At 42.1% G+C, this 26,703-nt stretch overlaps 1 protein-coding gene across 1 annotated transcript in view; it reads left to right on the top strand.

The window, feature by feature from the left end:
• Window positions 1–26,283, top strand: part of PLCXD3 (phosphatidylinositol-specific phospholipase C, X domain containing 3) — a gene marked incomplete at its 5' end in the record, with an annotated part of 28,091 nt that extends 1,808 nt beyond the window's left edge. Inside the window, one exon of the mRNA XM_010077835.1 lies at window positions 26,088–26,283. Coding sequence (XP_010076137.1) covers window positions 26,088–26,244 — 157 coding nt within the window. The remainder of the gene's footprint in view (window positions 1–26,087) is intronic.
• Window positions 26,284–26,703: the final 420 nt, after the last annotated feature.

Genomic DNA, 26,703 nt, shown 5'->3' with positions numbered 1-26,703 from the left:
ATGGTAAAACTCTGGCACACAAGGTTTTATAAGCAGTAGAATATGATCCAGAAGTGCTTGTGTGACTGTACTTGCAGCTGTTTGTATATCCTCTATGTATGTTTTTATATGCTACATTGGACTGGGGATCTTGCTTTCCGTTGAGTCTGAAGAGCACTTCTCTGTACTGAAATACTACTTTGTCGATGGATTTTACTGTTAAACACTCAGCTTGTTGTTCAGGGATTTGTTTTCTGTGCTAAACATCTTTCTGAGTATTCTTTAGAACATGAAGTAGCACAATCAAGAAACTACTAGGTTCTTCTTAAAACTTGCTGCATCAATGAAATAGCCATTAAAAACCTTTTTTTTTTTTTTTTTTTTTTTCTCTTTCCTGGCTCATAAATGTGCTTCCTTGAAACTGTTTGGAAAAATAAAACTTCAGATGGATGCTGGGTATGTTTGGCTGAGCTCTAATGACTTGGGCCTTTGAACTCTTAGTGTGCCTTTCTCTACACCAAATTTTGAGATTCTAACTTGAAATGCTGGTAAATATTTGGGCTGGAACACCTGGAAATGTTGTTTTTCCAAATTGCAACTGAGATTTTTTACGAGCCACAAGTGTGTAATCACGTCTGCTGCTTGAACGCTTTTTTCCTTCTTTGCATAACTCTTTTAACCATTGCAAAAGAAATGGACCTTTAAAATTATCTCAAAAGCTAGTATCTAGTCTTACAAGTGTGAGGTCTCATTTTGAATTTTTATTTGTATTTTTATTATGAAAACACACTGCAGGAAGACACCGGCTTGGAGTGTGTGTTCATCTACGTAGAAACTGAGTGATATATTGAATTAACTAATCTAAAAGTGAACATCAGGTATACTCAGAACTGATTCTCATTTGATGATGTTCCTGTTAAAAAATAAATGGATGAGCAATTAAAGGATGCAGCACAATTAGTAGAATTTAGAGAATTCTCTTCAGTCTTGCTGCATTAATGTTTCAGTAACTTAAAAGTATGTAATCCATACTTTAGGAGCTGGAGCATATGTTCCAGCTCTGCTGTGCGTGCTACTTTGAACCATCTCATAATTATGTGCCTGGCAAGATCCTGGAGCAGATCTTCCTTGAAACTCTGCTAAGGTACATGGAAAATAAGTTATGTGATTTGTGACAGCCAACATGGCTTTACTAAGGGCAAATCACGTCTGACAAATTTGGTGGCCTTCTATGATGGAGTCATAGCGTTGGTGGATAAGGGAAGAGCAACTGACATAATTTACCTTGAATTGTGCAAAGCCTTTGACACTGTCTCGCATGGCATCCTTGTCTCTAAATTGGACAGACATGGATTTGATGGATGGACCATTCAGTGGATAAGGAAGTGGCTGGATGGTCGCACTCAGAGTTGCGGTCAATGGCTCAGTGTCCAAGTGGAGACCAGGGACAAGTGGCGTTCTGCAGAGGTTGGTACTGGGACTAGTGTTAACATCTTTGTTGGCAACATGGACAGTGGGATCGAGTGTACCCTCAGCAAGTCTGTCAACGACACCAAGCTGTATGTCACAGTTGACACGCTGGAGGGAAGGGATGCCATCCAGAGGGACCTCGACAGGCTTGAGAGGTGGGCCAGTGCAAATCTCATGAAGTTCAACAAGGCCAAGTGCAAGGACGTGCAACTGGGTCAGGGCAACCCCACACACAAGTACAGGCTGGGTGGAAAATGGATTGAGAGCAGCCCTGAAGAGAAGGACTTGGGGGTATTTGATGAGAAGCTGTGACCATCAAGGTTGAGGGAGGTGATTCTCCCCCTCTACTCTGCTCTCATGAGATCACACCTGGAGTACTGCATCCAGCTCTGGAGTCCTCAACATAAGAAGGACACAGACCTGTTGGAATGAGTCCAGAGGAGGGCCCCGAAGATGACCAGAGCTGGCTGGAGCACTTTCCATATGAGGATCGGCTGAGAAGAAGAGACCTTCCAGCAGCCTTCCAGTACTTCAAGGGGGCCTCAGGAAGGATGGGGAGGCACTCTTTGTCAGGGAGTGTAGTGATAGGACAAGGCGTAATGGTTTTAAGCTGAAAGAGGGTAGATTTAGATTAGATTTTAGGAAGAAATCTTTCACTGTGAGGGTGGTGAGTCACTGGAAGATGTTGCCCAGAGAAGCTGTGGATGCCCCATTCCTGGAGGTGTTCAAGGTCAGGCTGGATGAGGCTTTGAGCAACTAGGTGTAATGGAAGGTGTCCCAGCCCATGGCAGGGGGTTTGGAACTCGATGATCTTTAACATTCCTTCCAACCCAAACTGTTCTATGATTCTATCTTTAAAAAGATTATTCTGTCCTTTTCAGACTAAATACACAGACAAATCCCATTATTGTGTCCAGGTAGATAACATACATGCTTTTGTTGCCAGTTGTTGCATAGATTTATACATTTTATACTATTTTCTAATTATTAATGAATGCCAGAGAAGAGCTTTGCATTAACCTTGCAGTATCTTTCTTTTGGCAGCAGTTTTGTAACTATAATTGGGTGCAGGTTTTCCCTCACATTGAGTTTTGAAATATCTGAATGCCAATCTGGAATAAGGTTGAATTTTTCTAATAATTCTGGTGTGTTTTTTTTCCCCCTAAATTAAATTCTACTTCTAAGAAATGTTCCTTTGTCATTTTTAAATATAACTCGTAGTTGTCTCTCTTTTTTGGCCCCATCTGTACAGTGGCCATTTTCATTTACATAATGACTTAATTGTGAAAACAGATAAAAGTTCAGATCCTTTCCGATCCAATAAAACACCCCAGGTTTTGATCTCTGAAGTTGTTTGCCAGTAATGAGATTATTTATGATTTGAAGAGCAGCGGCCACCTTAGAGGGAGAACCTGGTTTCTCTCAGTTGCAGCATCCGTCAAACCAGGAAAACTGCACGTAGACACCATGCAGCAATCCATGCTCTTCTGCTTTGTAGCTCATGTTGTTTTTTTTTTGCAATATTCCTCTGTGAGGTATTCCTGTGTAGCCAAGATGGTTGGGTTAATAGCTTTTCTTCATGGCTGCTTGTGGTGGTGAAGGTCCGTGTATTCAAACAGCAAATTTTGCAGTCTCCTAAGGCAAAGTATTTTAGAAGTGATGTTAATTTCTCAGCCTGTTCCCCACAGCATACATGTCCAAGATGGGAGGCTCACAGTAACCTTGATTAAAAAAAAAAAAAAACATAAAAACGAAACCAACCCGCTCCCTATTCCTAAGGCTGAATTCAGTAGAAGGTGTACAGTGCTGGTTTTTACTGATAATGCTTGCTCACAGGCTTTGCTGCTGTCATCACAGGTAATGCTCTGTGGAACAATAATTTGGAAGAAGGAGAAAGTATAAAGCCATCAAGCTTTCTATCTTGCACAAATACAAGAGGGAAAAACCATTTCTTGGAAGATCTTCCTAGGCCCACAGCGCAGCAGTTACAAAACTTTATAACACAGCTTTCATCCTCATTACTTGAATGAGGAGAATCGCTCACATGCATGCACATTATGGTTCTTGGATTTGATGAAAAACTTTGAGGACTAACAATATGTTTTCAGACTTAACATTGTCGTGCAAAGTTCAGATGCCAAGAAATACTCTTTGATTAGCAAACAGTACATACCAAATGAATTATGTTCCCTCTGCTTGTTGAATTAACTTGATAGGCAGCTGCCTTTAGTACATATGAAAGGCAGTTGTGAAACAACTTTTTGATGAGTATAGAGCTGTTCTTCATAATGATCTAGTTTGTATTCTGATTTGCAGAGGAATTACTAATTTTATCTTTGACACTGCAGACAAGCATGGTATTCTCTTTGTTGTCTCTGAGGTTGAATAATACAAAAGAAGAATAGATTTCCTTCAGAGGATGCAGAAATCCTGTGGTACTTCTAAAGCTTTCAAGAAATAGAAAATAAACACATGCCCAGCTGATTGTCACTTGATTTCCAAATTAATCTCTAAGGATTATGTTCCCTGTAGCTCACATGTGACTAAATCTTTACCCACCGTGCTAAAGCTTCCCCCTTAGCAACAAAAGCAAATTAAAAAAAAAAATCCTGCACATGAGAATGAACATTTGAAGTGGAGGCAAAGCAGCCACACTAGTAACAAAAGGGGTGGTAAGTAGGCCACAGAAGCTCTCTGGAGAAAAGCCATTTCTGGGTGCAGTCATAAACTAAGCAGGGTCAGATTTAGCTAGCGAGTAGGTGGATATTATTTGAAAAATAATCCCTGAAGTTGCAAGAAGTGGGATTTTTGAGCCAGTTACTGAGAGTGCACTCCTTCTCCAAGCCGTATCTCAGCTAGCCCAATTTTTGAGTTTCTGTGTTGCTGGAAGAGTGGGATTTGATGATATTTTGATCACACTTGGTACTGTCTGATGCCATTCTTAAACCATTTTATGCGAAACAGAAAAACAACAACAGAAATTGTTGTAACTGTATTTTGCTAATCATCTGGGCATCCTTCCTGCTTGTAACATTGACGTCTGTTGCCATTATGGGCTGCGGGAGTGCGACAGGCTCCAATGAGCTGGTTTGGGTTTCGGACTCAGTGACCCCCTGGGTGGCACCGGTGGTGTGTGAGTTCTCTAACTACCGAGAGCCAGGTGCAGACTCGGTCCCTTGCTAATGTGTATGGTACAAGCATGCCTATCCCTCACTGTGTTTGACTTTGGAGGTGGCTGGTGGTTTTGGGTTTTTTTTACTTTTTATTCATTTTATTTTTTACACCAGAGGGCACAAACTATCATTCTGATGTATTGCTAGGGAATTCAAAAGTATTCTTGCCAATCCAGACAAATCCTTAATATTTCTATTCTTCCTCAAACTATCCTTAATTACTTTTCTAGTCTTTCCACACAAGAGGCAATCTCTGTTTGCACACAGGGCTGCCCAGGGAGACCTGGGTTTCATCGAAAGCTTGTAGCTGCCACGTCAGCAGGCCTGCACAGTAAAATCCCAAATGGGCTGTGTATGTTCAGGGTTGTTTTGCTGGCAGGTGATTTAGTGGCATTTCATCACTGTACATCTGTCTGCTCAATAATTTTAGTATAGCATTCCCTTGGGAAGTGCTGGGTGGTTGTGTCTGGTGGCTTTGATCATGAACCTGGAATAGTATTAAAATGCCACAGGACTTTTAAGAACTTTATTAGGGAAAAGTATTTACATACTTATTAGTAGCCTGTGGGATTTAGTCCAGAAAGGAAGTTGGCATGGTGACCAGCTCCGTGACCACCAGCATTATGGGTGGCTTAGCTTTGGGGTGTTTGGGTAGCGGGCTTGGTGTTTCCTTGTGGGGAATGGGGATGTCTCGCAGTCTTTTCCTCTGTTTGGCCTGCTTGTAACTTTTATGATGTTATGCACCAAAACACCTGCTTGCAGTTACAGTATATGTTGTGGGACTGCTTGTAAAGATATTTTATGCGACTCCTTCATCACACTTAGAGCACAGTTTAACCCCACATATACAGAAAGCAGCATTTTTCATCATGAAAAGGAAATGTTCATTCCGCCAGCCCTGCTGCTGTAAAATGTCACTAATGTCTACTTGTCTCAAAGATTTCATGCTTCAATCTGCACAGCTTCTGTAGTGAAATTGCAGATGGCTCACTAAGCCAGTTGGGTTTTCTTTGATCTTTCTGACATTACTTTGGTCACTAAGGAAACTCTACAGCTAATAGATGCTAACAAGGGCTGACCCCAGGGGAAATGCATTTGTTGGTGCAGGACCCGGGTCTGCCTGGCTGCTTTTACCTCATTGTGAAGGGAAGGTTCCTTGATGGGTTGGTCCTTCTCCTCTTCATTTGTAAGGTACAAAGTGAGCACAGAGACTTACACAACAAACCTTTACAGATTTATTCACGAGGTAGCATTCAGGCTTATAATGACTTTCTGTAATGGAAAGACATTTAATACAAACTCAAACAAATACAAACCTAACAGGTGTGACAATGTCCATGTGTCTATGTTGTATTAACACTTGCATGCTGCAAGCCATTGCCTTCAGGACTATATGAGTAAGTAAATCTATGGTGACATCCTTGTTAATTTTTAAGCAGCGAACTGGGCAGCTCTGGACTAACTAACCTGCAGTCATGACATGTTTGGAAGTTTGAACTCTTAATCCCCTGTAGCTGCTCTGTGGTCATGGAGTGGTAGAATCATAGAATGGTTTGGGTTGGAAAGGACCTTGGAGATCATCTAGTTCCAACCCCCCTGCCATGGGCGGGGACACCTCCCTCTAGACCAGGTTGGTCAAAGCCTCATCCAGCCTGGCCTTGAACACCTCCAGGGATGGGGCATCCACAGCTTCTCTGGGCAACCTGTTCCAGTGACTCATCACCCTCACAGTAAAGAATTTGTTCCTAAATGTAGAGGATGTAGATAGCAATTGTCAAAATATTCCTGTGAGCTCTTAAGACCCTGTTGCACATGCTGTATTATTCCAGATGGATTTGTCCAATTCTCAGCATCCTGTAAGGCCTTAGAGGGCTTCAGTTGTCATCTAGAGAGAATGCATCCATACTCTCCCTAGAGAAGTCACCTGCATATCCCCAACTTTTGCAGTGGCTATGTCCACTGGAAGCTTAGTCTAAGGAAGCTTTTTCTACAGAAAGCCCCTGGGATCCATTGTCAGAAGGTGCATCAAGCTTGCAATTAATTTTATTAAATGCATACTTAGAAATAAGTAGGCTTTGCAGACTGAATGAGCAGTTAGGTATGCAGGCTACAGGCAGAGTTGTGTTGGGGCAAAACACCTAGAGGAAGCAGTAAGGGATTCTCGCACCCTGGTGCCACATTTGTACCAAAGAAATGGCTGGAACAGGGGGAGTGGAAAAAAACTTGTAAATAAGGAAGGCAGCCAGACCAAAGATCTTGGTGATGTACCACCTTCTGTATAATGCAGAACTTGCATAGGCTATAAAAATGGCTGTGTTTTTCTTCTGTTAAAACAGAAGATAAAGCTTGTTCCCTAGGAATACAGTAATGTCTGTGGGGTGCAATACAATACTTTCTTAGGGAGCCACTGTCATTGTGAAAGATTCTGGTTTAATACAATAGAAAGCTTATTTCGATTTATTTTGTTCTTAAAGCCTGAAAATGTTTAACCTCATTTTATTGATCTTTTCTCAACAACTTTGCTCGTAGGCAAATGTTTCCTAATTCCATTTTCTTCCAGGATTTTTTTTTTTTGTGAATAAGATATAAACTTCATATAGTCAGATATTATAATAAGTGTTTGTCTATGATTATAATGATAGCATTGCATGTCTTGTCCCAGGCTGTACAGTTGTTGCAACAGAGCACAGCCCATTAGGGTAAAATGTCCTTCAGTATTTATCTCGAACACCAAGAAGTATAATAAAAGACATGTCCTTAAGACACTGAGAGATCATACAGTGGGATTTGACCTTTGACAAGATTTTAATATTGTAGATACCGATCTGAGAATTTTTGTAACTAAGCAGCTGTCATCCAGAATGTATTATGTCATAAAATAGTCTTAAGATATGAAGGAGACTGGGCAGTTAGAGTGGAGTAGGAGTTATGGTGAGATGCAGGCACCTTCCCACTGAAAAATTTTGTTTTCTGAGCTATAGCACAAAGGAGGAACCTTACCACCTGTCACAGAAGGAGTTGGAGTTAGTTATGTACTTCACTCACAGGAGAGAAGCAGCAATATATTTTATTTATATAAAACAGTGAGTTTAAAAAGTTCAAAGGTTAATGCAACAGTGATTTAAGAGGATTCAACGTCCACTTGATTATTTACTGCATAGAGGACAGGGTCAGACAAAACTGTCAGGGACACCTTTCTGTTGAGCCGTGAGGTTCAGAAAGGACCCCCTTGCTCTCTAAACTGCTTCTCAGAGAGGAGCCCAGCTGCAGCTGGATCCATGCCTAGTCCCAGACTTGGTCAGTGGTTTATGTCTAAAGGATTATACATGTGCAATCAATCCTTTACATCACTTACCTAACATTTCATAGTTTAGCATGCTATTAATCACTTACCAAGAATCTGTTGCAACAGGGAATCTGTCAACCTAGAGCAGTAATCTTGAGAGGCGTCACTACTCAAGGGGAGATCCTGGTGTGCAGCCTGCTGCCATGCAGGAGAGCTCAACGTGCCCTGTGCTGTCCACTACTTATGGAGTAAGATGATTGACTTGTATTCATATTTGCACACTAGCTGTATTTTGGTTAGTGCATGCTCAGCTAGCCCTCAGCTTTGCAAGACAGCCCTTGGCTATTGTGTTGTTATCTGTCTCTCTGCAATCCACTTGGAGCTGGATGCAGCCATCACGACCTGACACATCTGTTACAGCCACCACTGGTGATTATCACTTGAACAGGGTTGCAGGAGATAAAGGTCAAGTTGCAGGGGGAAGTATACCATCACAGCATCATGTCTTTCATGCTGGGGCATCAAAACCTGCTTAACTTTATCTTTCGAACAGCACCATGACACTCTCGGTTGTACCAGCAAACACTGTTGTGTGGTAAATCGAGAGTGAAATCAGATCTTGGGTGATAGCCTCCTAAATTTTGCTGATGGACAGCAAAGGAGGACAACCATGGACCTTTATGCCCCTCCTACTTGGATTTATGTACTCTGAAGTCTGCAACTGGCTTTTCCTCTTTTCTGGTGAGACCGGTTCAAATCACAGCATCCAAGGCAGTGTACTGTGTTGCTTGAGTAACTGGGAAGGGATCATTTTAGCCAGTGCATTTGCTGCCTTGTCTCCCAAGGTTTGAGTGGATATTGCACAGATACTTGTCTCCTTGTGAGCAGGCTTTTTCTCAGAGCTAAGTTCATTATGATTTGCCTTGGTTGTTCCGCTTACCAGAGGAAAGCAACAATGGGGCCACCCCTCCGTTCCGTGCTTTTGATTGATGAGGATGCTGAAGCAGTGAGGATGCAGCTCCTCACTACCCTTCCAGGTGTTCTCAGCTGAACCATTGGCTGTGCAGGGCTCGTGGCTGCAGTCCCTGCGTCAGAAGGAGGATCTGCCTCCGCTCAAGACCGCTGCTGTTGCATCCTTTCCTTAGCTACTTTTCACCATCTCTCTGCTCCTATGTGCAATCTTTTTACTTTGTTTTCATTTCTTCCTCTGGGCTGTTGCAAGCAGTCAACAAGTTTCCCAACAAGTTTCATTTCTAGTTCAGCAGCATGTGCAGTGATGATTAGTATTTGGACAGTTAGGATGAAATAATTAAATCTGAAACTGGAGCATTACCATTGACCTCTGAAGTTGCCCCTGGGTTTTCACACCCAGAGAGGCTGTTTCAGGCTATTATCAGGTGCAAGGCAGGCGATCCTGAAGCTTGCTGGCGAAAGGTCATCAAGGTACACGACTGTTGTCTAAGGCTGGTGCTGTTTCTCTGAAGAGTTTGAGCACATGGCATAGTGAGTGCCTGTGCCCGGTTTGGTCCATCTGTTAAGCATCCTTCTGCAGAAGGTAAAGGACAGGACTTAGCCAAGAGTGGTGAGAGAGGTCACTGCTGTGGCACTGGAACTGAGCCGTGCTCTCGCCCCGCTCTCACACCAGGCACCGGTTGCTACTCTCAGCTTAGAGAGCGTTTGGTTGATAATGATCTGTCTCACCTAGTGGTGTTTGCTGCTGGCTCCCTCTCTCCATCAGATAGCATTTCAGTGCTGTTGCTGTCTGGCTGCACTAGAACAGGAGAGAAATAAATCCCACTGAACAATTTTCTCTTTTCTCTTGGTGGAAAGCTCCCTGCTTTGAGCTCTGCAGTCTGAGGAACATTTGTAGAAGTAGTAATCCTTATGATGAACATTGGGGATTTTTTTTCTTCTATTTCTCATTAAAGTTATAGGTGGGCTGTTGCTTGGAAAAAATACTTTCTTGCTGAGGCAGGACTTTTCTTTATTCTGTAGGAGCTGTAAATGATGGATTGGATGGACTGACCACAAGGCTCAGTTACTGTAATTCCCTCTCAGTAACCTTCTGGGCTTCTCTCCTGCTTACAGCCAGCATCAACTGTACTGGCTGTGGAACTCTTCTCAGGATACATCCCTTCTGAGATGCAGCCTAACATCTGTACTTTTTTTTTTTTTTCCCCCCCTCCAAGTGGTGTGTGTTTTTGTCCAGGCCTGTACTTCTGAACTCTTGTAATCTCTTAAATAACATGTCCACTGATGCACAATATACTAGCACATTGGGTCATGCTGACAGAGGCTGTGCTGTTTAGCAGATCTACCCCCAATCAAGTGGTGGATGGAGGGGTGCAAGGTCTCTCTGCCTGCTCTTTGATGCTTGATGTTAGGCAGATGCTCAGCTGAGGCCAACCACCATCGGTATCTGGTGTGGGAAGTCTGTAGCAGGAAGGGGACTGCAGCAGCTCTATGGTGAATGTGCACCTTTGTCTATATCCCACAAGAGGAGTGCAAGCCACCACAGGGACTCTCGCACTCAGTGCATGGCTGACATGACAGATCTGCCTTTTCTTGTGCCAGTGGAGCAGAGTGGTCCAACATGACTCCATGTCATGCTGAACAGAGGAGGGAATTACATCTCTCAGCAACCTCTCTTCCCACACCTCTTGAGTGGATGAACCTCAAGACGGGGACTAGGGGAGCAAAATCCCTCCCACTGTAAGAGAAGATCAGTTTCAAGACCCCCTGAGGAACCTGAACATACATAAGTCTATGGGACCTGACAAGAGGCATCCCAGAGTCCAGAAGGAATTGATGGATGTAGGTGCCAAGCCACTCTCCATGATATTTGAAAAGTTGTGGCAATCAGGTGAAGTCCCTGGACACTGGAAAAAAGGAAACATTGCACCCATTTTTACCAAGGGTAGAAAGCAGAAGTGTGGGACATACCGACCTGTCAGCCTTCCCTCAATGCCTAGGAAGATCTTTCTGGAACCTATGTTAAGACTCATGGAGGACAGGGAGGTGATTTGAGACAGCCAGTGTGGCTTCACCAAGGGCAAGTCCTGCCTGACCAACCTAGTGACCTTCTGTGATGGAGTGACTACATCAGTGGCAAGGGAAGAGCTACGGATGTCATCTATCTTGACTTCTGTAAGGCCTTTGGCATGGTCCCCCACAACATCCTTCTCTCTAAATTGGAGAGAGAGGGATTTGATGGATGGACCATTTGGTGAATAAGGAATTGGCTGGATGGTCACATCCAGAGAGTAGTGGTCAACAGCTCAATGTCTGGATGGAGAACAGTGGTGAGTGGTGTCCCCCAGGGATCCATATTGGGTCACATTCTGTTTAATATGTTCGTCAATGACATAGACAGTGGCATCGAGTGCACCCTCAGGAAATTTGCAGGTGATACCAAGGTGAGTGGTGCGGTTGAGATGCCTGAGGGAGGGAATGCCACTCAGAGGGACCTGGACAAGCTCAAGAAGTGGGCCCATGTGAACCTCAGGAGGTTTAACAAAGCCAAGTGCAAGGCCCTGCACCTGGGTCAAGGCAGCCTTCAATATCGTTCTGGCTGGAATATGAAGGGATTGGGAGCAGCCCTCTGGAGAAGGACTTGGGGGTACTGGTGGATGAAAAGCTGGACATGAGCTGTCAACATGATCTTGCAGCCCAGGAAGCCAGCCATATGCCGGGCTGCACCAAAAGAAGTGTGACCAGCAGGTCGAGGGAGGGGATTCTGCCCCTCTACTCCACTCTAGTAGGATCCTACTCTGGAGTCCTCGGTATGGGAAAGACATGGACCTGTTGGAGTGGGTCTAGAGGAGAGCCACGAAGATGATCAGAGGCCTGGAGCACCTCCCATATGAGGACAGGCTGAGAGAGGTGGGGTTGTTCAGCCTGGAGAAGAGGCAGCTTCAGGGAGACCTGACTGCAGTCTTTCTGTGCTTAAAGGGGGCTTATAAGAGAGATGGGGACAGACTTTTCTGTAGGGCCTGTAGCCAAAGGTCAAGGAGCAATGATTTTAAACTAAAAGAGGGTAGATTCAGACTAGATACAAGGAAGAAATTTTTTGTGATGAGAGTGGGGAAACACTGGAACAGGTTGCCCACAGAGCAAGTAGATACCCTGTCCCTGGAAACATTCGAGGTCAGGCTGGACAGGGCTTTGAGCAACCTGATCTACTTGAAGATGCCCCTGCTGATTACAGGGTGGGGAATGGACTAGATGACTTCTAATGATCCTTTTCAACTCAGACTGTTCTATGATTTTATGACCTCTTTGTTATGGTATGTCTCAACCAAATATCTATTCTGGCTTCACTCCAAGAGGATTTTAGTTTATTCTTGATGTGTCCTCTCTAATCCCTTGCTATATTTTTATAAGCTATATAATGCATTTTTTTTTAGCCTACCTTTTCCCTGGTGGTCTGTGATGTGGTTTGTATCATTTATGGTATAGCAACCCTAGTTCATCAGTGTGGAGTTCTCATTAAATAAAATATGAGATCAATTCAGACGTTACCGGTATTACTGGAAACATGATACTTCTCACAGTGCCTATTTTTAGTGCTGATCAGAACCAGTAAGAGCTCTCCAAATCATCAAAACATTTTTGTTTTTAAAGCTAATTTGAGATCACATTAGTGGTATAATGGTTAATATTTTATTTACTTTTTTAAGAATTTGACCTACAGTTGTTAGTTTTGTGAGATGTGGCAGCAAGTGCACGTTTATGTAAATTGTTTCAACCTAGAGATTACAAACCTATTTGTTCTTTTTCCCATTGGTGCAGCTTTTTAGTGAAAACTGCAGATATCTTAGTCTACTCTGTTTTTGGGAGTACGTCTTTTGGTGTTTTCCTCCAGGAAGAAATCTATTTTAGCAAAACAGATTATGTCAGAACATTTCAACTTTGTACTTCTATTAATTCTGTCTTGTTGTCAGAATTCTATTATAGTGTTAATTACAATGTTTAATGCTGTTTCTATATTCCCGGCTTTTAAATTTTCTACTCAGCAATAGGTCTTGAACTTTATTTGATGAGAAAGGCTAACATTTTGTATTTGCTTTCTAATTCAAAACAAAATCACATTTTAAAATGCTGGAGTTTCTCACAGGACACCAGTTTTTGGTTTCAGGCCAGATCTATTTAATACCACAAGGGGTGTCTAGCACAGAAGTACCCAGCCTTTAGTTGCCCTTCGATATCACTATTGATCGAGTGACAGCCTGCAGAGAGTAGCATACTTTTTCTCTCATTCCTAATGTCTCTTCTAATTTTGTTTGTAACTATTGGAAATTACAGTTTTATTCATTGGCTTTAGGGTGAATATGACTGGCCAAGCAAAATAGCAGTATTATTAGCAATGATAATTCACCTGGTGTGCTTGGTAATAAGCACTGTAGAAGGACAGACTTCTTCAGGGAGACACTATTGTCTAAGTAATACTGTGGCACATCTCCAGGACCTTTACTATTTTGCTGGAAAAATAAGTCAGAACCTGTTCTTCATTTTTCTCTAAGAAAGTTCGACTTCATTATTTTGGCCAAAAGTGGAATGGCCTGACTGCCCTCTTTAAAATTTAAAATTATTTGAAGTTAAGGCAAACAGCATGATGGTAGATGTAGTCTAGCGTTAGTGATTCGGGACTATGCAATGTGGAAGAGTCTGAGTCAGCTCTGTGACTGATCTGAATTTTATGTTATGTTATGTCATGTTACGTTGCCATTGATTGCATCATCTAGACATTTTAAGACTTGGCCATGGCTATAAGTTTGAATTAAAAGAAAAGATGATGATTAGCATTTGATTACAAAATCTGCCAGTAATTAATGTTAAAAGGGATGTCTCAAAAGTCATCAGAAGTATCTACCAGAGTGAAACAAGCAGATTTTATTCCTTCCAGTGAAATCCTTTACACAGTGCAGTAAGTAAACTGTACCACTGCTACCTTAATGATAGGCCCTTGTGAGTTGGTTAAAATAACTGTATTAATCCTGCTTATCTTCCTGTTAAGTTCTGCTGTAATCAGTGTGGAGCTTGGAAGTTAGTTTTTCATCCAGTGTTTGAATTCTCACAATTCCTCATGGAACCTTCTTTACGACTCCTGATATCACTAGGGAAGATGTTTTATAAAAGCTGCAAGAAGTGAATACATTCAAGCAGAGAGGAGAGTGATCTGTGTAATCTCCAAAGCAGAATTGTTGAAGGACTAGCATAAGCATCATGCACATTAAAACAGACCTATGAACATAGGTCTGTTTTAATAGGTTTAGAGTGGAGAGCAGCAAACATAATTTTTTATCTAAAAATGGCAGGGGAAGGGTCTGAGCCCCCACAAGCTTTCAGGTGAAGTCAAGAAGAGCTTAACTGGAAAGAAGTGGTAATTAAAGATGTAGAGGTTAATGGGAAGTAGGATAAATGTTGATGAGGTTTTACCAAAGGTGGATGGTATCAAATGATCTTGACGTGTTTTTGCAACTGATTCTATGGAAATTTTACAGGAAAATTTTGAGATTTCAGTAATGTAGCTGGTAAAGTGTTAAGTAGGGTATTATCAACTGAAATGGAATTTAGGAATCAGAAATAGAGTTGAGACTGGTTGGAAGAATCCAAGTGAAGAGAAGATAATTGTAGCGTTCCTCAAAGAGTGTGGTCATCTTTAATATTTCTGTGAAGGACCTTGGATTCAGCTATGGGAGGCTGCTAATGGAGTTTGCTGATAACACAAAGTGGGAGGCCATCATTGTAACAGAGGAAAGCTGAGGGATAACATACAGGAAGAACTGGATACCTGCAATATTTAGAAATGAGCTGGAGTTCAGTGGTATAAAATGTAGGGTCATAACGGTGGGAGCATGGACTGCTAACGTGGGATCTTATCATCTGGGGAAGCCGGGCAAGGCAGGTGCTGGAGTATCACTCATGGGTAGCTAAAGCTGAGCCCTCCATGGAAGTCGATGAGGGAAAAGAGCAGTATCCTCTTGATGTGCCCAAGGCATTTCCAGCATGTGCAGAAAGGTGGTGATATTACTGCCAAGGTGTGGGTAGGATATCTGTTTGGATATCCTGTGCAATTCTGATCATCCGTGTTCTGGGGAGTAGATTAAAACTGGAACAGATGCAGAGAGGGACTACCAGTTAGGACAATCAGAGTAAATCACTGAAGATGTTGAGAGACCATGTCTTGTTTATCCTAGCCCAGTGAAGCCTGAGAGGCTGTGTGATTACTGTCTATAAATATCACAGGGGAATAAATACCAAGGAGGGAAAAGATAGGTTTAGGCTAAAGGCCAGTGCTCTCACAAGAGCAACAGTTATACACTGGCTAAATACATTTAGGCTAGAAGTGAGCGAACAGCTCCTTGCCATCAGAGGAGTCGAGTTTTCCAACAGTGTTACAGCTGGAAAAGCAGGAGTGAGATAGCTGACTGCTTTTAAGAGGCGCTCTATCAACTTTTGAAAGAGGAACAGAGATCATTAGCAGATTCCTCCTAGGCCCCCTTCTACAGGAAGGCAGCACGGCCGCTAGCCCCCCTTTTCAAATTCAGTCTTCTCCATGCCACTTGCTTTGTTGCTCAAGATGGGAGGACAGGACGGCATGGCGCAGCGTTCTTCTCCCTGCTAGGTTGCTTGCTGGAGCCCCAAGAGCAGTGTGATCTCAATGCATGTGAGAAGCCGTCGCCTGGCGATAGCACACCGCAGGTGCCCTTTCAGTCTTCATTCATAGCCCCACTGGTTGTTGAGGAGTCAGAGAAGTCTGCGTTAGGGGGACAGGTCCTCCTGACATGGGATCACCTTGGCAGGAAGATAGGCTGGTGAGCATGTCCCTTCCAGCTGTATCAAGAACATTTCTCGCTGTGAAAGGACATTGACTATTCTGAAATGTCTCCTGGGTACTGTATTTGACATCATTACAATTGGTATAATACAGGGTTTATCGTATGAATGCTTTGGGCTTGTTAAGAATGGGATGTGAGGAAAGCAAGTGAAAGGAATGAGGAATAGCTCAGGGAAGGCTGTTCCTGTTACATGATTCACAGCAATGCCCAGGATGCTATTTAGGAGGATATTACCTCTGGGATCCAGCTGATTAACAAAGCTGGTTTAGCTGTGTGAGGCCAGTGCTAGAAGCCAGAAAATGTATAAAGGATAATAAGCAGCTTAGTCTCCCTCTGTGGTGAGATGAAGCAGTTGTTGCAGAGGAGCTAGTGGGTGTGTGATGACCCCAGGCCCCCAGAACCGGCTGGCCGAGAGCACTGGGCTGGGGTGCTGGGTGGCAAAGCCCTGGGTGGCAACGACAGCAGTGTAATGAGGATTCTTGGTGCTGTGTATCTATTTGATACACACCTTGTAAAGAAAATTATAAAACTAGCTTTGCACATTAAGGTGTGGTGGAGAAAAGTGGAGGAAGTTCAGTCCACACAAAGATGCAGTTGCTAATATAATGAAAGGAAACAACAGCCAGAAGCAAAAATCTGGTGCCTCAGATACAGCAGGGAGGAATTTTGATGCTAAAAAGAAAATTTCTGGAAAAGTAGATTCGTGAGCACCAATGATACTATTTGTGAAATGGGGTCAAAGTTGATGACTTATTGTGTTTGAGGAAAATATGAAGGAAAACATTTCATCGTGGTATTATCTAACTTGATTTTTTAAAAATATTGAAGTGTTTTGACAGTTTCAAAAAACTTTGTTTTAAAATAACACCTGATTTAAAATTATTTAAATTTTAAAAGATGAAGAAGTAAGAAAAGACTGTTTAATTGGCTACAATGAACACTTAACTAGATGTATGATTTTTTTAATTAACTGAAAAACTGTGTGTTTCCTTACAGTTTTGTCCCCCACCATCTCATTTCCTGATTTGCTTTAATCACAATGTCATTCAAATCAGAACTGTAATTATGCCCAATTTCTATTACTTGGATGTGCAGCCTGAGGCTCTTACTATATATTCTCTGCTTCTTTTTGCTGTCCGGATAGCAACAGTGATTAAAAATGACTACTTCCCTGTACCTTTTTTTCAAAAGCAATTATTTTTATCATAACTTTCCATTTAAACTTTGTTGGGTGGATTGCTTTGTTGTAACCTACTTGCTGATGTTTCACGAATGAAGCAGATGTCCATCTTCTCTGAAGAATAAGAAAGTGTTAAATTGCTGGGAATGCTACAAGACCCATCTCTTCACTGCAGCTGTCTCTAATTTGAGTATGGTTATTTTCCTTGTATTTTTCAACATTACAGTCAATATGAATTATTATACAGTATGTCTGTCTGAATGTTGTGGAATATACTGAGCAAGGTACTATGGCAAACAGCTGCATGCAGTTTTGTATACTTTGATTGTCTGTTCTCTGCCACTGCAGACTCTGATTTTGTATCTCCACTTGATGGAAGAAAAAAATTAGGACCACTTAGAGCTGTTTATCTGAAAGAAAATGGAAATTGCTTTGCTCTGTATTTAATATCAAAGGATTCAAGTTTAGGTGAGATTTAGTTTAATTTCAAAGCATCTGCAGGAAGAAAAGATTAATTTTGCAGGCTATGCTATTAGACAAAAAAAAGTCCATATTTTACCTATTTAAGGAAGTAATTTAAATTTATTGTAGTATCTGTTTCAGTGGAAACTGTGCAATGATGTGTGAAGTTCTGTTACAGGTGATACAGTGGAGTGATAGTGCTGGCAGCCAGAAGTTTCTTAAATTAACTCTGCCTTCCACCTAGCTGGTCTGCTTTCCCTGATAGTGATACGTGCCTTTTTACTAACTTTTCCAGTTAGTCAAAAGTGAGGTTTTCTCCAGAATCACTCTGCTAGTTCATCTGTATTCCAAGGTCGGAGCAGGGCTAAATACTGGTAAAAATCACTTCTTGTTCACACTAGTAAACCCTGTTTCATTGTTCTCCATGTTAAATTTCAGAGTATTTCCTCTATGCACAACCTTTTCCTTTTCTTTTTTTCTTTTTTTTTTAATTCGCTGTTTTAACCTCTCCTTTCTTACATCGTTCAAATTTTACATGCTCAAGAATGTGAATTTTGTAATGAGGGGCTGAGCCACCAGCAGCAAGTCAGACTGTGAACTGGAGAGTAGCCGGGCAGCTCCGCACCTGGAGTCCCCTACTAAGTTCCTCAGCAGGAGAGATCTTTGAAAGGTCTCAGGTGAGACATGGTGGCAAGCCTTGGAGAAAATGAAACCCTTGGCCAGATCTGGTGGAAGAAGCCCTGGCCATGAATGGTCTAGTACTGGCAACAACATACACCTGTGACAAAGCAGTTCCTGCTCTGCAGTCAACGCCTGATTTGAATGGTATTATTAGAGTGATTCAAGTGTAATGAGTGTATGAATAAATCATAACTCTGTTTTTAAAGAACTAGAAGACAGGCAGAAAAAAGCCCCAGACCTGTAGCTATTCCCTTGATTGGTGACAGATATTTTCTTACGTAAAGCAGAGGTTTTCTCTGTTTCGCAGGAAGCAAAATAAGTTCCTGTTTCCATAGTCCACGCTTATTTAATTTCTGTGAATCTCTTGGCATTTCTTGAACAGTCAGATTTCTTTGTGGAACTGGGAGCAGGACTGACTGTCTCAAGCACGTAAACTATGCCACATGCAGGCACCTGTGTAAAGGAGCGTTCAGGATCAGTGTTTGGGCCACTAAAGGTTGAAAGGAATGATGTCTGAACAGCACTCAGATCTCTCTGTCCCCTCCATTTTTCATAGCTTAAGACTTGCACCACTGTTATGAAAGTGGGAGATGTTTCTCCCCTACGTGATCTCCAAAGAGATAACTGATAGAAGAGCAGCTAATGAGGTTGTCTAACTTGGTCTGCTGGATCACTAAGAAAAGTCAGCCTTCAAACACAGACATCCTCATGGCAGGTAGTACTTTTCCTTTTAATCCATGGACTGTCATGTATTAGTCCATACTAGCATACCTATGTGTGTTACAGGGCCCTCTTTAGTCATGGTGTAAAAGCTAAATGTCTCACTTTGGCAGAAATTCAAGCTTTTATCTGTGGCATTGCCCGCTTCAGTTCCCCACTACACTCACCAAGAGAGTAGCCAAAATAGTAGAGTTGCCTGTTTAATGAGATCTCTTATACTACAGGGTCCACTGAGCCCCTTCCCAGCTGTCTGCATTCCTAATGCTATTAGTTAATGCCTTAGGTGCAATGGCTGAAAGCACAGAATCTTGGAAAAATAGGATGATGAACATTAATCACCTCCAGAACCACGGTTTGCTGCTATTAGAGATCCCATTGCATTTTTGTACAAGTATAGAGATGTAGGTTCAATAAATTCAGCTGAAATGTTCTTTGAAGGGAGGGCAGGAAAGGCCCTTTATAGCTCATTTCTACCTTCCCTTAAAAATGAAACCCAGAAACCCAACAACAGCTCAATAGGAGAGCAAAGACATCTGGCCCCTGATGACTCTGCAGAGTACAGTGCTATGATCAATTATGTTAAAATATTCAGCTGACCCCAGCACAGTAGTCTGTGTTATCTTGATTAGATATGTTTCCAAATGATATAAAGCAATTGGAGATGACTGAATTATGGATAAGAATTTCAGAAGAATAAACTCGGGGCAGTTGGGCGTTAATGTAGGTAGTTCTTGCAACATGACAGCTTGTGGGTGGTGTAATGTCCATTCAGGATCCAGAGAAAGGAATTCCCACCTGTGTACCTTTGAGACTGTTAATAATAAAATTTCACCCAGTGTTGCTCAAATTTTCTGGTTCTAGGCAGTCTGGCTGTGGTAGTGCCAATTTTGTAACCACACTACTGCTGCCTAGAGAGGACCTGAGGGTTAAGGAAGTGAATTTAAGGAGTTCCTTCCCAGCCCATCTATGCCAAACTCATGCAAATCTCTGTGCTTCAGTTCATTTGTTCCTTGGTTGTGCCAGATCAACAATTTGTGAGGTCCTGGCGTAAATCAAATCTCTTCAGTGAACTGGGGCCATTTGGGACAGAGGGAGAGCAAAAATGGTTTGTTTGTTTCTATTAATCGAGACTATTTCCATGTGCTGCTTTTTATGTTGTCCCTACAAGTCTATTAGGACAACTGAGAGAATGGTAAATTTTGTTCAGGGGGCAGAAACAAATGGCTGGCATGTAAAAGAAGAGGACCTTTTAAACTAATTTTGCCATGGAAGAGAATTACGGTAGAATGATGTACTGTGGAATGGTACCTAAGGTTCACGTTCTGCAGAGAAGCTTATTTACTGATGAACAGTAAATCTTCACTGGGAACAGGATGAGAACATGGTGAACATTCTTGAGTAGCACACCTTAATGCCATTATTTTTGGTGGTGTATATTTGTGGGTACTCCAGTTGAAACTAATGGGGATGTATAAGGATATTTACATAGGGATGCTCTGAATACAGGGGAAGGTTGTGACATCTCCATCACTGGAGGCTTGTAAAAACTGATTAAATTGAACATTTGCCAGGAGTTGTTTGTATAGTTGATCTTTGTATAGCTGATCCTGCCCAGGATAGGCTGGATGAACTTGAACAACTTTTCAAGGTTCTTTCCAGTCATGATTTTTATGATTCAGTGACACATGAGGCATCCACTGCTCCCACTGGAGCAATGAATTCTCGGCATCCTTGAAAAGCTGAAGTCAGCATGTGCTGAATTATGGATCCAGAATTAATCAGTATTCTTGAAAACGTGGGTAAAATTGGATGGAGGGTGGGGAAAGTTAAAGAGTATAGGGATTCCAGATTCAGGCTCATGTGAGTACATCCCCCTGCAGAGGAATGCTGTTTTTCTTGAACAGTAATGCCTATTTGCGAAAGGCTGCAGGGAGGCAGGCTGCGTGCTTTGCTGGAGCGGGAAGAAATGCCATATGTCACTTTGCCCAGAGCACGTGGACCTGCTTCATTTCTCACTGGTGTTACTGGTAATGGGCACTTAATGCTAGGTGGCATCGCACTCTGTACATGAGACCAGTTTCTCCTTCTGGATTAGGCTCCCAGCATTCCAGGAAAAAAACTGTTCACTGCCCTTAGTGATCAAACTCTCATTAAACAGTGAACAGCCCCTTTGTTTTGTGTTTCTGAAGTTGCTTTTCCTCCTCCTCCTCTCCCTTGAAGGCTCTGCAGAGAGGAAAGGCTGTTTCACCATGGGAGATCCTGCTTTAGAGCACTGCTGTCATTAGTCATCTGTCACGTCAGGTTTTGATGACTAAGGCGTTAGAAAAAAAAAAAAAAAACACCCCTCTTTATGAACTAAAATAGCCTAAGAGCAAATTTTTTAAAGCAAATTTTAATGCAATTAGTTAGGTCGTATTTTCTTTCTGAAAGCTCGTAATGGGACTCACAGTTCTGCTACTTGAACTGGAGCTACTTGAATGTTTAATTACTATTTTTTAAACAAGATTCAATACCATTGGAGTCCACTTGAGATATTTGACCAATTAAAAAAAAAAAAAGAGAGATCTTGATGATTCAGTAGCTTTGAAAAGGACTGTGCGTGCTTTGTAGTTTAGGGCAGTGTTTCTCGTCTGAGTTCTTTGATGCATCAGAGAATGGATCTTGAAAGAAGTGAAAAACTTAAATCTGCACACATCTCTGTTTATATGAGCAAGCAAACAGAACAAGGAAAATGGAGGTAATAAAAAAAACTGTCAAAGCTGAGCCTAGATTTTACTGTCTTGTAAATGAAAATCGCTGTAGCAATGCTGTATGAGAAAATACATGGCTCCTCAACAAAAAAAGGCTGGAAATGGTGTAGGGCATGTTAGCATTGTGTGTTGTAAGCTATCTTGGTACCTAAGCAGAGCCCAAATTATTAAATCATTTGACCAACCTAGGGAGGTGCCACCTAAAGATAAAAGCTTTAGTCTCAGAAGAAATAAGCTACATTAAATATCTCTACACGACACTGCATTGTCCAGTGTAGGTAGGTCTCTATTGCTCAAATGTCCTCTTCTCTTCCCTTTCTCATGCAGATTTTTTTGGCAGGTCCAAGAGCCCCTGCAGCAGCCTGCTGGGCAGCATGGGTGGTATGATGGATCTGGTGCCTGGTGCCGTGGTGCAGTGGTGGTGAGCTGAGGCTGGACCACAGCCCTTCCCATGAGGTCCTTCCATGGTGCATCTGGTCACATCATTTTCATTCCCCTGCTCCCTGGCCCTCCTGGGCATGAGGGGCAGAAGCCTGGTATTCCTAGTTTCCAGTCAGTGCAAATAAATGATATATTCTATATATTCCTTCAGGACAGAAAATTTTTCATCAAAATTAGTGATCCCAATCCATGGTCAAACCCAGGTAACGTGCTGTTTCCCTCCTTCACTACCACTGCTCAAGCCCCCCAGTCCTGCGGCTGTCCCCTCCCTGCTTGTGCCACTAAACCTCCCCTCCTACCGAGAACATGGAAAAAGGAGTCGACTTCAGATGTTGGTTTGTAGGGCAGTGCTGCAGTGGCCTGGCAGCATCGCATCTGGCCAGACCCGACCCAGATTGGTGGAGTTGCAGCAGGATGAAAACAGTGCCCCAGGTAGTGGGTCGAGAGGAGGAGGCTCCTCTCTTCCTCCTGGCACAAGTTTTGCTGATGAGCACAGCTTCTTTCCTCCCTGGCTCTAGGCTAAGGCAGGCAGCACCCTTCTGTGTGTGTGGCTCAGTGTTACATGGTGGCTTCTGCAAGCCTCCGGGGTTGGAAGTGATTCCTTCCAAGAACTGGGGTTGTGGCCGCAAGGGCTGGACTGCACAGCTGCAGGACACAGCCAACTTCCGTAAGTTTAAGGGCTGACAGTATTCTGCACTTGTCGGCTTTTTCAGCTCCCTGACTCTTCATGTAGCGTGTTAACAAAGGACTTTTCATCTTGCGTGCCCTTCAGAACATTTACTCACAGTGCTGAAACATCACAAGAGATCTCTGAGGCCAGTAGGATTCCTGATCAACTCATCCAGTTTCACTGCACCATCTACAGCGGAGGCAGCTGAGACACAGAAGGGCTAAAAGATTTGAGGCTGCCCTCAGGAGATCTAGAGCCCATACTGCAAGCAGTTTCAATAGTAGCATTACTGTTGTTATTACCAGCGTGACACTGTCTTATCAGGAAAACTCGTTACACTAGCACAGTGGAGCTGTGGGTGTAGTTACATTGTGACTATACCACTGTAGTTGTGGGGTAACAGCACAGATTACCAACCCTGAGTATCTACAAGTGTGGCCCATACATACCTGGGCTGTCCTCAGCCCTTGCAGGGTTGGGACCTGAGCCATTGATGAGTTTCAGTGAGACCCTTCAGCACAGACATCAACATTCTCCACAGGAGAGCCAGGACCTGCCTAACAGAGGCAGTGATGCTGTCAGGGTTTTAAAGCTGAGAGGCTTGCATATGCTCACATGGAAAATAGTTTTTTATCAACATGGCAAGAATATCAGCGAAGACCGTGGTATGTACTGGGTTTCTGTGAGCACAGTCATGTTGGTGGCTGCCACACAGCATGGTTTCTGTTCCTCTGACTAAAACCCTTAATGAGAACAGTTACTAGTTTGAGGCATGCAGAGAGTGGAAATTACAAGGAAGGGTGAAAAAGATTTGTGCTGCTATCACAAAGGCACCCTGAGAACTGTTAAGGCAGGCTTATTCTAATAATTATTGTGAGCATGGGAGATATTAGTACGGAAACTGAGCAACATGGTATTTTAGTCATTGATGTAATCCACTTTCAATATGGCACTCTGGGAGGCACTATGATCTGTATGGGTTTTTTCTATTAATTTCTATCATAAGCAGAGTTGCCTAGCCTAGATCAAATCTTTAAGGTCGATGCAATCTTTTGTTCAGATAATTTTTTACAGGATTGTGTTTCGGCTTTGCTATGCAAATAAGATTTTTATTGGATAATCTGATTCACTTTTTGACTTATCTTTGAATGCTCTCTAGTCTCGTGAACAAAATGTTTCTGTGACTTTATCTAACAATTTTTGTATGAGCAAAGGGTCATGGAACTGTGTTCTGTGTGAAATATCAGTAAAATATAAATAACCTGTTTAACTACCAAGCCTAATGGGAGATGAAATGGCAGGACATACTGAGTTTAAGATAGAGCACTAATCAAAAGGAGGCATGACAATCTGTTAAAGGCTGGCTTAATAAGAACACAGTTGGAAAAAGAAAACACTATTTCAGTGTATATGGCTAAGTGTATAGACTGCAAACTCTATGGTCTGAAGACAGAATTACTTCAGAACCAGCTTCAGAACAAATCAAGGACAGCAAAATAAGTTAATTATGCCTCAGGGGGGAGTAGAATATCAAGGGTATCAACTTATGCAGAAGGAAGGAAGAAAAAGTCTGTGCTTATCTACAATCAATCTGTTCACCTTTAAACCTGAAACTCTTTGAGCTTAAATAGGATGATATTAAAGACAAAGGAAATGTACTGCTGTCTTAGAAGTTCAGCCTTGTGTCTTTGTCCAGTGTTCAGCAGTATCTCTTGCATGTGGAGTGGAGTTTTCAGTGGAGTTTTCAACTGCTCTGAGCTGCCTTTTATCACCTTGGTGGTCCATGCTGTTCTGACAAGATCTGTCCTGACTCTGGTTGCTCACAGATCTTTTCAAGCAGTTCAGGCACAGATCGATATTTAACACCTGACCTGTACCTATTACAGTTCCATGGAGTGCAGCTTTTCAGGACTACATAAACTTAAATCTAGAGATGCTGGCAGGGTTCTTATACAGCAGAGTGCTTAAGCTCAGTTTTATGAGCTAGTGTGTATGTATACATATGCCTCAGTCTTATTGAATCAATGACTGAAATGAAATATGTTGCTGGGTTTAAGTGTGGATCCTATGGTGGATTGAAGGACATTTTGCTGAAGCAAAACCTTAGTGTGCATTCTCCTGTAAAATCATAGAGGGGGCTAGTTATAACTGCTTGGTTTTTTTCAGTACTAAATTGTTTTAAAAAGTAACTGATTCAGGTGGCCACTGACAAGTACAATCTGTGTCTGTTTTCTTTAGATCTGTTTTCCTAAAGCTTTTGGGAGCAGATGTAGGTTCAGCTTGTTCAGCTTGATTTAAATTATTGTCAGACCAACATTTTACATGTACCTTGCCTCTGTGAAAGAGGCTGTACAACATGCTGACTGAGGGGCAATCACAGATTTATAGATTTTAGAGCAAAGGGAGAACACGATGTTGATCTAAACTGACTGTGGCCCTGCCCAGTCTGTAGGTTCTTTTATTTAATTCAGCAGCTTGAGGTTGACTGAGAGTGTATTTTTTGGAATGACATCCAGGATTGATTTAAAGACTCCAAGTGCTGCAGAGTTAGTCACAGTCATTGTGAGTTTGTTCCAATGGTCAATTACCCTTTCTTCTCTGAAAAATCTGTACCTTATTTTTATGGAACTCTGTTAACTTGTCTCTTCTGAAAACTGGGTGTAGATGCTTGACTTCCTCAGCAGGACTGGGGAGCCCTTTATTTTCCCATAGGTATTTCTTGTGATCGTTAGTTTATGCTTTCATGGTGTCAGAAAAATTTCTTTATACTCACAAACTCAGTTAGGCAGGCATCTTTTACAACCCACTAGTCCTGTGCTAAGGGTCTGACATAATAAAAATACACCATTTTAGAAGAGTCAATATGACTGCGGTGCTTTTTATTTCAGTTACTAACCACTGGTTTATGATTAAATATAATTCATGGCTGGGATGTTAATACTGGGAAAGAAAGGGTATTCAGTATATGCTATACTTATACTGTAGAAATCATGGTTGCTCCGGTGTCCCCCAAAATGTTATATTCAGTATTTCCTTGAATGTGTCAAACATGCTTTGCAAATGGCTTGAGTTCTCTGTTACTTCTTTTTCCATAAACAATTCCCATGGAGTCATTTGTCTAAATGATATCAAAAAGGTATCTGGTCCATGCCCTTGCCCCTAGGCAAGATCAATAATTACTGTGAGCCTGCAGGATCTTTCTTTCATTCCTGTCTACTGAGAAGTAGAAGTGCAATCAACATGTTATTTCCACAGAGAATTAAAATTATATGAAGAAGAGTTTTTTAGAAAGCCTGAGTAGTAAGCTGTGTCCTTTCTCACATGGTTCCCTTAGACACTAAGTAAGATCAATGGGAGACACTGTTGGTAAATCCTGCCTCAATGCATTTGTCTCGCTGCTTTATGAGTAATTATTGTTCCTGTTTTCTCCTTAGGGCTCTTCCTGCAATGATGCAGTGGGTCCGAACTCAGAAGCCAGGAGAAAGTGGTGTGAATATTATCACTGCAGATTTTGTAGAACTTGGTGACTTTATCAGCACAGTCATAAAGCTCAACTATGCCCTGGACGAAGGTGAAGATAACACTACTTGATAGTACTGAAATATATTTGTTGTTGCATTATTTAGAATTTAAAAAAAAATAATAAAAAAAAAAGATTGCATTTTAAAAGAATTACCTTGTAAAACACTGATCTTCCTACAACACCCTGAGGTGTTTAGGGCTTTAGTGGGCGGGCGTAGGGGAAATGTTTTAATCAATTATTGTTTTTTACATTTGTGTTTCATGTGAAGAGCAAGACAAAACATGTTTACAGTGTTTGATAAAAGAAGGCCATTTACATGTTTTCTGTGAGGTACCAAATGTGATTCATGTGTCTTCTATGGTTATGAACAGTGCCAAGAAATGTGCTGCTTTCAGATCAAGGGGATATATATTGCCCTCTGCCTGCTCATATCAGGATTTCCAACAGTGTGAGCATTACACCGGGAGACTAAGGACAGTATATCTGGCCTGAAATTTTTAAGATGTTAAGCTTCATCTATTAGGGGG

The sequence above is a fragment of the Pterocles gutturalis genome, unplaced genomic scaffold (genome assembly GCF_000699245.1).
Source record: "Pterocles gutturalis isolate BGI_N339 unplaced genomic scaffold, ASM69924v1 scaffold14018, whole genome shotgun sequence".
Classification (NCBI taxonomy): domain Eukaryota; kingdom Metazoa; phylum Chordata; class Aves; order Pterocliformes; family Pteroclidae; genus Pterocles; species Pterocles gutturalis.
Note: the sequence above shows the minus strand (reverse complement) of the source record. Positions and strands in the feature narration are given on the sequence as shown.